Consider the following 14,278-nt stretch of genomic DNA (forward strand, 5'->3'; position numbering starts at 1 on the left):
TTTCCATGTCCAAGGATCCAAATGCAATTCCCGCTGGGGACGAAAACATACTAGGATTTTGAATTTGTCTAGTTGATCCAAAGACAATTCTTTATATCAACAGAAAAGGAACAAAAGTTAACATACACTAATCAAATACTACCTCCGTCTAAAAGAATGCAATCATTATTTTTAAATAAGTAAAAAAAATTTAAAGTTTGATCAAAATTATATGAAAATTTACTCACGTTTATGATACAAAATAAGTATCATTAAATTAATTATAAAATTTATTTTTATAGTAAATCTAGTTGGAGACATAAATGTGTATTTACTATAAACTTGGTTAACATTAAGCTAATTTGACTGGCACAAATCTTATAGTTGTATTTTTTATTAACGGAGCTAGTACATCGGATGACAGATATTTAGGGCGTGGTTTGGTACCCTCGTTGAATCCTGTTTCGCCTTGCCAGGTGAGGGCACCGAGCTAGTCTGCTATTTGGTTCTTTTGTCTAAGTGCTTTGATACTTGTGCTAGCGAGATTTGGCTTATCCATGTGAGAGCCAAATTGGCTTGCTGGCTAGAGCAGGCGTCTCATTTTCTGCGCCAGACAGGTCAGGTAAGGCTAAGCGAGGTGAGAGAAGAACCAAACCGCGCCCTTAGAGAGTTTTATTTGCATTTAATAAGCTGTCATATAAGCACTTTTGATGATGTGGCAATGTTTTTAGGAAGATAGAGAAGTAAATCTCATGGGATGAAACTATCTTGACGCGATTACTAACTCTCCATGAGTCATGAAATTAAATATCTATAAAATCATAGAATAAATCTCTCCTTTTGAGAGTGGATGTTTCATTTATATTCTATTTCATTATATATGATATGACAGTCTTACAAATAGCATCATAAAACTCTCTATTGAGACTAGCCTTAGAAGTTGTTTGGATTGACAGCTGAATTGCTATCCATTAGTTCTGGAAATTTCAGACCATTTCATCCTTATCCCTATCAGTTACCCAATACTGCTCTACCAAGCATCATCCCTATATTATATAGATTTATTATTACGGGAGCTACTATCAGCCGATTTCGTTGTTCTATTGCTTCGTTTCCGAATTGGTTGTATGCATCTCGGTGTAGTCTAAAGATTACCTCCATCATCTGAAATGCTTATATAATTCTAAAATGAGAAACGAGGCTGTGCGATTGATCTCACGGTAGCAGTTTAATTCACAAACTGTTGAGGTTCAAAAGAGAGCTTACACAACGTGACATTATGAGCATACAACGTACAAGTATACAACCAAAACACCTTGGCACGTGAAGACTGAGTTTCTGTAATGCTGTTTAAGTATATGGATCTAAATTTTAATGACTGCAGTGACCATATACTTCACTTCCTCCTCTAATGTTTAAACCACCCAGAAAGAGTAGGTCCATTGCGTCAGAGAACTTTTTCATGGTCGGTCAGGTAAAAACAAGGCAGCAACCCAGCAGTTGACAATCCATTTTATTGGTTCACATTTGACATGAGGAAATTCTGCACACCTGATTTCAAATAAGAGAAGATACCCGTGAATTGAATGCTGAATATATTTGATCACCAGATTCCAAATCAATATCTTAAACAGCAGTAAAAATCCATGAGATGTTTAAACTGAGCAGTAATCTCATGAAATGGTTTGCATAAATTTTTTTCTCATTAGAAGTAAGAACATAAAAGGAACTGAAAACTTTCCTACCAAAGTTTGAGAACCACCAAATTGGTCGTGCAACAAGGCAACTAGAGAAGGTGCAATGTAATAAATTATCTCAAATATCAATCTTGTCATGTCCGTCAACAATCTATTACATAGTCATTGTAGTAAAAATGTACACATGTTGATAAGAGGATACCTCAGCCACCTATATGAATCATGGGTCTATTTGCTGTCTTGGCAATATCAAACATCCCAGCATGTTTAGCTTTCTTCCTTTTAACCTGAACACAGGGAGGTCAAGTCATTAATCAGGATATATATTTGGTTAGTACCCACATAATAACAGTGACCTCCAATCATTCGTCAAGCTCGTATGAAGTGTCCCAGGAATGGTAAAACATATTGCCAAAAAGACAATTTCAACATCCAATACAAGACAAATATTGTAACTTTCAAACAAGTTGATAAGCAAGTAAGAAGGGAATAGAACAAACTCAATACTAAAATAATTAAAGAACATCAGTTTTAACATCCAATACAAGACAAATATTGTGACTTTCAAATAAGTTGGCATCTATGACAATGCACATATTTCTCCTCAAGAAAGCATCGGCGCTTTCTAGCCATTCAGAGGGTCCACGATATTAGAAACATTTACATCATTGGATTTCACTTCTACTGCTCCAGTTTATGCCTCCAGATCATTCAGAGTTCCTAGCTAGCATCTCGTCCTCCAGTTGGATGGAACCTTCGAGATCCTCGTGCAGTGATGAGAAATTCTATGGGACAAAAATATCTCCATCTCTGGAACTATCCATTCCCTTGGACCCCCTCACCTCCGAACACGATGCTGTCTCACCCAGCCGCACATCCACTCCCACCCCCACTCTACCTCGCCATCGCCTGAGTGAGACATAGAACCTGTGCAGACGCCACAAAAGCGCCGGCAGAGCTTCTTGCTTCGGTTCTATGCACGCTCAGCCATAGTGTCTGGTGATGGTGTCGTTGTCAGCGGGCGCACGTCGATTCCAACTGGAACCGGTGTCTACGCAGACGGATAAGTTACTCCCCACCGGATCTGTGCAGGGCGCTGGTGGCACACAAATTTAAAGCATGCCTAGGCATGTTGGAGGTGGTCAGGCGTGGCGTCATGGTGGAGGCCTGGAGGGCAAGCACACGGGCCCAGATAGTGGCTTCCTTGTCCAGGCCATTATGGAGGGCGATCCTGGATATTCCATCCTCGGCAACCATCTCCACTTGTGACTTGCCATGGGTCCTAAAAATTTGTGTTTTGGCCTCTCAAAATAGGATAGGGCTTCAGTTAAGAGTCCAGTTGGAGACTTGGAGTTGCTCTTAGTCCGACTTGTGACTTGCCATGGGTCCTCATGTGTTCACCAAAATGCTTCTGTGGTGTTGAACGTGTGGTCGAGTGATTGTTTCTTCAATGCAAGTGAGAGAAAGTGGTCCTCGAGATACAAGTTGAGTTCATTATGAGAGGTATTAGTGTCTCTGTTTGATCAATTTGTTGTTGTCCTCGCATCAGCTGAGATTGTTTGATCATTTTCATTCTTTTTTTTGGTGTGCAATGGAGCAGTCAAGGAATCCCCAAAACTCGGATACTTGGCGAGCTTCAAGTTACAGACAGCAAGGTAAGTTTGATTCACTGCAAATTTTACTTTTCATTCCATCTTTTTGTGTTTTTAGAAGCTGAACTACTTTTTTTCATTTCCTCTGTAAATATGTGTGGCAAACGTATGAGTTAGCTTTGCTGTTTTAGTTCCTTAATACCATACATTCGTAGAATGAAAAATTAGAAGTGAGCAGGGAAAATTTTCAAATTCTCAATCAAATTGATGTTAGGACCTCAGCCTCAATGCTCACCATTTATGTATTGCTGTTCCAAAGGACAACAGGGTAGACGACAGATGAGTGTTGTTTGAGTCCAAACTACATTTTAAGCACTGGATCAGAACAGGTAAGCACATTTTCACTTTCTTCCTTTTACTCCAATGTCTGATTAGGAAAAAGGTGTTCATCAGCCATGCAATTTGGATATCGATTTTTTTTCTTTGCTATAAACTAATAATCCACTACCTCAAATTACAATGTCCTAGAAGCTGAAAGGTTAGGCTGCAAATTTGCAGCCCAACAAGAAAATGGTTCAGTTAATGAAAGACACACCATTATTTTACAAGTTTTTTTTAGCATAACTTTTACAAGGCTTTGTATCTATATGACTTTTAATTACATGCTGTTGGTGGATAGGAGTGTAGAACTCTTGAAAGAGATGTGGGCATTAACAAATATCACAGGTGCTATATCTTGCAAATTTTCATGGCATAAATTTCTACTTGCTCTTACCACTCCTAAAGTTTGATTGTCCATAATAATCTTATTACTTTTTTTTTCTCGAACAACTCCGGAGAGCTGCGTGTCATTTCATTAAGAAGAAGAAAGAAACAGAGGGCCAGCTAGTACAAAAAACACCACCCCACACACACACTTCCAACAGGAAGCAAACTCTTACAGAAAAAATATAAGAGGCAAGAATAATCTTATTACTTTCTAACAATTCTGTTTCATCTTAGTAAAAAACCAGACATACTGAGTTCAGGTATCTTTCAGTATCATAAAATCTGCACCCAGAATTAAGCATATCGTTTGTATTTGAAACTCGAGTAGTAATTCTCAACTCAGAAATAATTAAAATATTAATCAGTCTGCATACCTGCCACTCATCCAGTCTTCTATCTTTAGGTAAATAAGGCCGCATATGCATTTGAATAAGTTTTGTGGGTCAAGTAGTTCTTCCCACATTGTTGAGATCTATGAGTGTCATGTGATTAGATGGATTTTTCCCTTTTCTTAGTGGACAAGATTTGTATTTAGAAATGGATCTCATTTAAGTTTTCAGGTGCTCAACAGATATTTGCAGCTGGGTGGCTGGGTGTGGCCCTGCAGAAGCTAAGGAATTCAATATGTTTCAAAATGGCTGGTGGAGGAATTTGTTGATGTTCGGAAGAGAATTATTCTGATGTTGAAAGGCTGGTCTTGCTCTGTCTGACCAATAAGCATTTGGAGGCTTACAATACAACCAGTTGGTCTGCTGGAAGACCAGCAAATATAGGAGGTGGCACCTGGCAGGAGCAAGCAACCACCGGAAGGAAGAACATGTACTGGAAGGAGACTGCTGGGGTGGATGGACATGGGAGATTTTTGTTGTGCTCTGAGCTGCACAGCGGTGACATAATGCACTGTTCAAGAGATGAGTTGGAGCAATGTTTTGTGTGGTGTTGTCTTCATTGAAGCGTGTGAGCACTGTTAAATTTGAACCCAGGATTGCAATAACTGTAACTCCAGAAAAAAAAAATGCTACAATCGCGCACAAGTCGCTAGTAAGCAAGTGAAAAGGGAATAGTACAAATTCAATACTAAAACAATTAAAAAACTCCACCATGGTACCTTTCTACTCCCTCTGTCCAGAAAGGATGCAATTCTAGAATAGTGCTAAGTCAATCGATATGAAATTTGATAAAGTTTATATAAAAAATGCTAATATTTATCATACTAAATAGGTATCATTAGATTCGTCGTGAAATATATTTTCATAGTTTACCTATTTGGAGTTGTACATATTAATATTATTTTCTATAAACTTAGTCAAACTTACGATAATCTGACTTTGAGCATACCTAGAATTGCACCCTTTTTGGGATGAAAGTAGTAATTAAGAAAAAGGCACCAAATTCGCCTCAATGAGGACTTCAACTTTGGTAGCCCGGGCATACATCTGCACCCTTAACCAATCGAGCTAGGTTCAGTTGCTAATCCTCAAAATGGAAGCAGACCAAAAAAAAAGGCAAGCAAGTTCAAATCTTCAAAAAATCAAACAAAAGCATGTCATACTTCCTACATAGTAACCTAGTAAGTTTGTTTACATACCGCAGCACCAATTATCTCCTTCAGTCCAGCGTCGTCAACACCATTACGGATGGGTTCTCTCAAACTCACCTGTACAAATCAGGACAATCGTACTAAGATATTTGTATACTGTAAGGAGCATCCATTTCTCCTTTTATCCAATCTAGTCCAGCATAGCCAATGAAATTGAAATAAGCTGGAAAGTGAGATTTATTTTCTTAAAACAAAGAAGATTGACTTCAAACGGGAACTCAATCATCAAGGATGCTACACCTAACAAACTTTTGGTTTACCTCCTTGAAACCTGATTTTGAGATCGAAAAATGAAATAAGTAACAAATCAGTTGATGCATTTTAGACTTGAACAAATTCAAATCACACAATATTTGTCCACAAAAGAAGTATCATGTTTGGAATTGCTTAAACATAATAAAGTTCTGAAATAAATTATCTAACAAAATACTTCAATTGAGCTAGGTGCCTAGGTAGATCAAACAAAAGCTGAGAAAATAATTATCATTGCACACAACATCAAGTGTAACACTGTTCCCAATATGTTGTACTGATTTTCCTAAAAAAATGTTGTACTAATTCTTACTCCTTAACCAACACTCACAATGAGTACAAAAATAATTTTGATGGAATATGAAGTTGAAAAGGTAACTTCAGCATTTAATTCAGTAGTTCATTTTCCAAATTACACAAGGACCAGAAACATTACAAAGGTATATTGTCATTGCATCAGGTGACCATAACATCTAAATTTGTGCTGCAACACTGTAACCACTACTGTCGCAGGGAAAACAACATGACCATAAACTAGTCAACCATAGCAAACTCTTAACATTGGCTAGATCTGTTTACTAATACTTTCATATTAATGAACCCAGAAAGTGTAACATATTAGCAAATTACATGAGAAAGAAAATCGGAAACATGAATCAATGTCAATGCCTTAGCAGTAAAAGCAGTACAGCATACCTCTGAGGGGCCAAATAAGCACACCTTGAAGTTTCCATCAGCCAATAACCGTAATCTATTGCAGCCAGCACAAAAATGTTCTGTCATTGATGTAATAAATGAAATTGTCCCAACATGCCCATCAATCCTGAAATTCTTTGCAGTGTCTGTGGGGTGATCCTGAAGTCTCTCTACTCCTTTATAACTTTGCCGCTGATCAAAAGGATGCCAATGAAATAAGTTATTATTCCATTAAAAAGTAGGTAGTAGCTTACATGATTAAATATATTAAGAAAAGATTGAGTACATAATGCCATAGCTAGACACTGGCAGAAGAATATAGTAGTGCACTTTTCAGAGGTGTACCTTACCACTTTGTCCAACATCTCTGCATAAGGAACTAGCTTCTTCACATTCCAAACATTACCATCAAATGGCATAAACTCAATAAATCTAACATTGATGGGCTTGTGTCTTGTCAATTCAACAAAATTGCAGATCTCATCATCATTTATACCACGCATGATGACACAGTTGACCTGGGTATAGAAAAAGTGTAGAAAAATAATTGAGTGAAACTAAATACCATATGTTCAATTTGAGAATATGTTTCCATGATAGAGAAAACACTTGACTCGATAGGATTGCACGAATTGTAGCATGCAAAAAGCTAAATACCTTAACAGGGCTATACCCAAGTTCTACAGCAGCATCTATTGATTCTAAGACCTTTGAGTGCCCTTTACGCCTTGTCATGAACTCAAACTTTGCAGGTACTAGTGTATCTAAACTTATATTTAAAGCATTCAGTCCACATTGTTTCAACTTTGGGAGTTTCTTCGAAAGAACAATTCCATTTGTGGTCATTGCAAGAGTTTTCAGTCCCTTCAAACCAGAAAGATGCAAACAAATATCTTCAATATCTTTTCGTATGGTAGGTTCTCCACCAGTTAATCGGATCTTATTCACACCCGAGGTAACAAAAAGGTCAGCGATTCGAATTATCTCATCATGTGATAGAAGCTCTGACTTTGGTGTTAGTTCAACTCCTTCAGCAGGCATACAGTAATGGCACCTCAGATTACAGCGCTCAGTCAAGGAGATCCTCAAGTAATTGTGGAACCTCCCAAATGAATCAACAAGCATTTCTGATGATGATGATGTTTCTCTCGATAAAACATCTAGATCGGTAGCACAGGAAGTAGCACATGTACTTGAGCACCTTTGGCTGTCAGTGGCTCTTATTGAAGAGGAAACATTCACCAAACATTGGAATCCTGCCTTCATAGTATCAACCTGCAAATATTGTGAATTATTTAGAAGTGGACAAGAACAAGAATCGGACAAAATGACATATCGGAAAAATGATTTGCTACAATGAAAAGGTAAATGTAATGCATGTTTGGAGCAAAGAACAAGGTCTCGAGAGTGTTCCAAAGTGCTTAAGAAACAAACTTAGCTCCTTTTCAGTAATAACCAACAAGCTTTTAAGCCCTTTACTCAACCTTAATTAAAACTCAAATATGATGGAATAAAAATAATACACTAGAACATTTCGTTACTCCATCCATACATTCAGATAAATTTTATGCAGCAATAACTACCCCCCCCCCCCCCCCCCCCCAACTGAATAGTACTGACATATATTTAAACAATATGATGCACGAACTGAAACCACAAATCAGTACGAGAAAAGTTGTAGCCTGAAGCAGCCTAACAGAGATATACAGAAGTACAGACTAATCACCAAATTCTTACAGAAGTATGCTGAAAGCATTTCAACCAGCAACTAGAAGTATGGTCAGGAATCCTACTGATTTTCCCCTAAAAAAATCCAGCAACAGATGAATAGAAGATTTTACTCATTGAACCAGCAAAGAACAGCTTACAAATTTAACACCAGTAATTAAGTTTTCTGGTACAACTTCATGTCGAAACAATTTCACAAAACTGAGTTCCAAAGGAATAGCTTTACTATCACTGCATTCAGTTAGGATCTGGCTGATTTACCTAAAGCAGGGGAAGGAAGCAGAACTTGAACTACTATCTATAGCACCAATCGAGCCGCAGGAAATACACGGTAATAATGTGTAAGAAGCTTAAAAGGACTAGCAACAATAACAAACCCAGCAGCAGGATCGATCCAAGAAGCCCATCCGCCTCAGGAAACAATACTCACCGTGCGATCCGGCCGCCGGCGGCGGGCCAACGCTGAGACGCAGCGCCGCATCATCTCGTCGCCTCCTAATCCCGAAGTCCTGGAACGGATAGCCGGACAAGAAAAATAGCCGGTCGCTGATGCAACCAGAAAAGAAAAGGTCAAAACGTCCCTGAGACGCTCTATCAAGCAGTAGGCTCAGCCGCTCAGGAGAATGACGAACCCGGCTAGGCGGCCACGCGCCTATAATCAGCGGGCAAGAGCTCGAAAAGAATCCACTTTCCTGGAGGCTGATGAAGAGAAGATAGACAGGATCACCCCCCCACGTGCTGCTGCGAGGCGGGCGGAGAATTTGGCGGTTGCAGCGCGGAAAGGGGGAAAGGGAGGGGAGGGGAAGCCCGACCTTCCTTTTTGGTTGTGGTGCTTTGATGCTCTCTCTTTGGTATACGTACTGCAGCAACTCGCGGCTGACTGGTGCCGTCCTGGTTGGCGGCTTAGGGCTTACCCAACGCGGCGTGTTGCATCAGCATACACGTCTGCACTAGATGTTTAGTGTAGCCTTACAGTGTAACAGAGACTCCTGCAGAAGCATCGACGGGTCTCATCTGACCAAAAAAGTGAAGCAACTGCTGGGGTATGCGTTGTGGCGATGGAGCATTAGCATGCGGAGCAGAGAAACGTTGGCTTCAGTAACACTTTTCATACATGGAACACATCTTTTTTTCTGGGGCTAATGATGATATAAGCCTGTTGCTCTTATCTCCATGCTCCAGAACTCGCATGGCCGCATCGCTGTTTTTTTCACCAACAATAAATAAAACCTAGGAAAAAACAATGCTCCAACAGCATTGCCAAACTCCTCGACATCGCTATTCACACGCCATCCAGCGAGTGCAGCAAGCCAAATTTGGTTGTTCCCTCTCCCGCGGAGGCGTAGCCGGAACACGCAGGCCCGGCGAGCCACGAGCCCTCATTCGCTCTTCCTCCAGAGTCCGAACTCACCCGACCTCCTCCGACTCGGGCAGCAGGCGTACCTGAATCCATCGAGGAGTAAAGGGCTAAGGGAGTCTTCGGTTACCGGAATTAAAGTTTAGTCCGTGTCACATGGAATATTTGGATGCTAATTAGAAAGACTAAATATGAGCTAATTAAAAAACTAATTACACAGGAGTAGACTAATTTACGAGATGAATCTATTAAGTCTAATTAAGCTATCATTAGCACATATTTACTGTAACACAACATTATCAAATCATGGACTAAATAGGCTTAAAAAATTCGTCTCGCAAATTAGTTGCAATCTGTGTAATTAGTTATTTTTTTAATCTATATTTAATACTACATGCATGTGTCCAAACATTCGATAGACAGGGACTAAAATCTGGACTAAGGAACCAAACACCCCCTAAAGGCTTCGCCTTCGCGTGTCTGGGAGTCATCGCGACGGCAGACGTGGGCTACGCACGTGGCACGCTGGCTGTTCTTGGAGGCTGCATGCACCGGCTATGAATCCGTGGAGGTGGAGGTGGTGGTGTGGCAACAGCGTGACGACCTACGGGCGAGGAGGTGACTAGACTCTGCTAGAGGCATGACGGTGACCTGCGTGATCAGGCGTGATGGCAGTGGGCGACGTGGAATATACTATGTCGTGGCTAAGAAATATTTGAGCTCATAAAGTCATAGGGTGTGTTTGGTTGGTCCGTTTCACTCATCCTGTAGTTGACCACATGCCTGCATGAGTGGATATAGGCTAACGAGATACACCCAAATCGAGCTTCACTGTTGGGCCAGGCTGAGTGGATATAGGATGACGGTGATGGGTCCACGTGTCAGTCTCATAGGTTAGACAGGTTGCATCCGCTCATACAGGCAACAAAACATCTGTTTACACCAAAATTTGAAGAGAAAAACGCGGGAACTCGAAGCTTCCAAAATTGTGTCGATCAATGACTCGGTTGCGTGAAGATTGATATCAGCCGATTCAGAGGAAACACTGGAATCGGCTCTCTTTGAATGACGTCGGCAGGTAACGATAATGGACTATGGTCGGTGTTGGGAGATGCAGATCGGACTCTACAAAAATAGAAAGACTAGGGTAGTTATCTTAAGATTAGGAATGTTCTCTTTTATTCCAAAGATTGTAATAAGTCGTACTCGAATAGGATTCATGTTTAGGCTCCGGGTATAAATATTAGACCCCAGCTATTGTAAAAGGACACACAATCAATCAAATACAAGTTACTTACTTTTTAGGCTCTGGCCACCCCTTAGGAGTAGGAGTAGAGTAGATCTCGGCGAATTCTTTAGCGAGCAGGGCTGCATCGGTCCGGCCAACCTCCGGCTTGTCTGTAAGTACCGTCATGGCTTATACTTCTATTCGTACGGCTGCATCGATCCGGTCGACCTCCACTGCGACTCTGGTATAAGCTAGTTATTGACTCTTGTTTAGTTCAAGTACGGCTGCATCGATTCGGTCGACCTCCACTGCTCGAACTATATTAAAGTCAAGTTATCGGCTCTATCTAAGGGTGGCGTCCTTCGGATAGATTCATTAAGTTATCAATATTGCTTATTGCTTTCATTATTTATTTAATTACAGCAATATCACTTCGCCCAATTAGGATTGATCTAGATTAGCCTTATATCATGTTTAACCCATCGTTTATTAATCTAAATTGATCTAATCTGTTGAAAGGTCCTTGTGTGATTTTGGTAATTAAGTGGCAACCTTAGGTGGACTAATTGTGTTAATGTGAGATACACAGGTGATTAGTCTACAAGTACATGTGTGTGAGCAACATATGCCGTGAAGGTGAAAATGGTTTGGAGATGTTGCAAAGCTCACACATGTGATGATGAAGGAGCTTATTGCACATGAGACATGACATTGAGTCATGTGATCAAGGGTGGAGAAGATCAAGACAAGACTTGGCTTGATGGACCAGTTGCAAGCGTGAAGGGCAAGTCGGAGGCTTTGGAGCGATGGACCGCGTGGCGGTGAAGCTTGAGCAAGACTTGACGCCGATGGACGAAGGCAACGGTAAAAAGCAAGTGAAGTCAAGATCGATGAACCAATATAATCATGTGATGATATGAAGTGGATCATATAATTGTTGATCATGTTGGTGCATGTGTTGCATCGATATTGGAGGAGATGGAATAAAATGCGCAAGGCAAAGGTATAACCTAGGGTATTTCATTTCACCGGTCATAGGTGTGTAGAAAAGTTGATGACCGGATTTACGATAGATGGCCATACTATCAAGAGGGACAAACTTGTTTGCATATCGGTCATCTAGTGCCACTCGAGTGATCTAACTTTACATCATCGCTAGGATCGAGTGGTGTGACAAGTTGAGTGGCTAATCCTTTGGAAAATGTTTGTGAAAAGCTAACACATATACACATGGTGGTGCACACTTGGTGGTGTTGGCATATTTGCAAAGGAGAAGAAGTTAGAGTTGTCGTGAATCAACTTAGAGAAGAGAAAAAGGTTTTTCGGTGTACTCTAAACTATAGGATGGTCCTTGGATTGGAATACTATTTTGATCCATTGTGATTTGGATCAAGTATGCATGTGGTATGTGTAGCTCTCTGAGTAAGCTTTCCAAAATGTCTAAGATCATCGAAATCGGAGTTCGGATCTAAGAGTTATAGTCGTTTTAGTGCCGAAAGGTCTGTGACCAGATGCTGGTGCGAAAAACGGCCGGACGCTGGGGTCCAGCGTCGATCACAGCGTCTGGTCAGTGTTTTTAGCGTGTCCAGAAGCGACCGGACGCTAGGAGAGTCCGGTCAGTGATGACCGATCGCTGAAAAACATCGCTGAAACCTCTCTGTAAGTGACCGGACGCTGGGTTTCAGCGTCCGGTCGTTATGACCTACGCGTTCGGTCAGTACGCGCTTTGCCCAGTGAAGGGGTAACGGTTAGTTTAGCCCTTTAGGCTATAAAGGGAGTGTGTGACCGGCCTTGGGCTAGCTGCTTAGCACCCTCATGCCTATGTGGCTTGTGTAGGAGTGATTGGATGCCCTCTAACTCACTTGTGCTTGCAAGAGTACGAATCGATTGCGAGTGAGTGTGATTCTAGTGCGTTGCATTGTGAGATTACATCGAGTGGCACTAGGTGATCGAGTTGCAAGCCGGTGGTGCTTGTTACTCTTGGAGGTTGCCACCTCCTAGATGGCTTGGTGGTAGTCTCCGTCGAAGCCCGTAAAAAGCTTGTGCGGTGCTCTGAAGAAGAGCTTTGTGAGGGGCATTGTGCTCGCCCCGCGGGAGCCGCGAAGAGCAACTCTAGTTGAGCGTGTCATTGAGCTACCCTCATTTTCGGGGTAGGTTCTTACAGTGCCCGATGTGCGGGCTTGGCGGGTGATGCCAATTAGCCGCCGAACCACCAAGTGAGTGGTCAACACAACGGGGACGTAGCGTGTTGGCAAGCACGTGAACCTCGGGAGAAAATCATCGTGTCAACCTTATTCTTCCCGTTAGTTTATAATCCCCTTACACAAGCTTATGATTACTTTTATATACCTTGTGCTTGTGTAATTGCTTTTGTAATTAGTTAGCTTATGTAGCTCACTAGTTACCTTCTTGCTTATGTAGCATAGAAGTAGCTCTCTTGCGTGGCTAATTTGGTTTGTGTAACCTTATTAGTTAGGTTGCTTAGTTTGTGTAGTTAAGTATTTGCGCTCTCTAATTTGGCATTGATTGTCTTGTTATTGAGCATTTCTAATGAGCTTAGTTGGCTTTGTGCTTTTGCTTACTAGCATGTGTAGGAGCTCCCTCATTGCTTGAAATACTAGTGGCATAGGTTTATGTGACCTTGCTCCTAGAATTGGTTAGGTAAGCTCTAGTTAGCCCAGCACCTTTGTTGCTTAATTAGGATTTTTGCAAGGTGCTAGAGAACATAGATGGATGTAGTCTTGGCTAGACCGATATTTTTAATTCCGCACTTATCTCGGTTAGCCGATGCGATTAAGTTTTAGAAATGACTATTCACCCCCCTCTAGTTGCCATCTCGACCCTACATCTGCACCTTAAACGATGAGTTATGTTTTATCGGCTGTTTTATGTTAATCTTGATCGTGCATAGTGTGTGGTTAAGGCATGACTAGTCTTGGATAGATCTATTGGCTAACGAAAACCGTTCTATGGCCCGTTATCACGGTCTGTGTGATTCTGCCTCACACCCCACTGTTAGCATCATAGAGTGGGGATCGTTGTTTGGTAGGTCTGTTCCTGATAGGGCATGACCTTAATTGTGCGCTATGCCTGAATCGGCTATTTTAGCCGATATCGAGTGTTTTCACATATGCAGTTTACGTCATGACACCGTTGAAGTAAAGATAGGTTGAAATAAAGATAGGTTGAAAGATGTGTTAGCCCCATGATCTTATTATTGTATTACGGCCTGCATGATTCTGCCTCATGCCCCACTGATATTAGTAATAAGTTAGGGCCGTCGAATTTATTGCTGTTTCTACGGCCTGCATGATTCTGCCTCATGCCCCATTGGTTATAGTGATAGATAAGATCTAATATGTTCGTAGATTTATCTCTATT

The 14,278-nt window shown here is 41.0% G+C and overlaps 1 protein-coding gene across 2 annotated transcripts; it reads right to left on the bottom strand.

The window, feature by feature from the left end:
• Positions 1 to 1,188: 1,188 nt before the first annotated feature.
• LOC136467184 (GTP 3',8-cyclase, mitochondrial-like) lies at positions 1,189 to 9,129 on the bottom strand. 2 transcript variants are annotated; one of them, XM_066465776.1, is made up of 8 exons: positions 8,945 to 9,129; positions 8,743 to 8,858; positions 7,242 to 7,859; positions 6,935 to 7,102; positions 6,585 to 6,776; positions 5,625 to 5,693; positions 1,879 to 1,963; positions 1,189 to 1,530 (listed from the first exon to the last, which is right to left on the bottom strand). In XM_066465776.1, the coding sequence occupies exons 2-7, from the start codon at positions 8,794 to 8,796 to the stop codon at positions 1,880 to 1,882; spliced, it is 1,185 nt and encodes a 394-aa protein (XP_066321873.1). In that variant the 5' UTR covers positions 8,797 to 8,858; positions 8,945 to 9,129; the 3' UTR covers positions 1,189 to 1,530; position 1,879. The 2 variants fall into 2 exon arrangements, with proteins under 2 accessions (XP_066321873.1, XP_066321874.1); XM_066465777.1 differs by lacking the exons at positions 1,189 to 1,530; positions 1,879 to 1,963; positions 5,625 to 5,693 and adding an exon at positions 5,708 to 5,907.
• Between the last annotated feature and the right edge of the window lie 5,149 nt (positions 9,130 to 14,278).

This window comes from Miscanthus floridulus, chromosome 7 (assembly GCF_019320115.1).
Source record: "Miscanthus floridulus cultivar M001 chromosome 7, ASM1932011v1, whole genome shotgun sequence".
NCBI lineage: Eukaryota > Viridiplantae > Streptophyta > Magnoliopsida > Poales > Poaceae > Miscanthus > Miscanthus floridulus.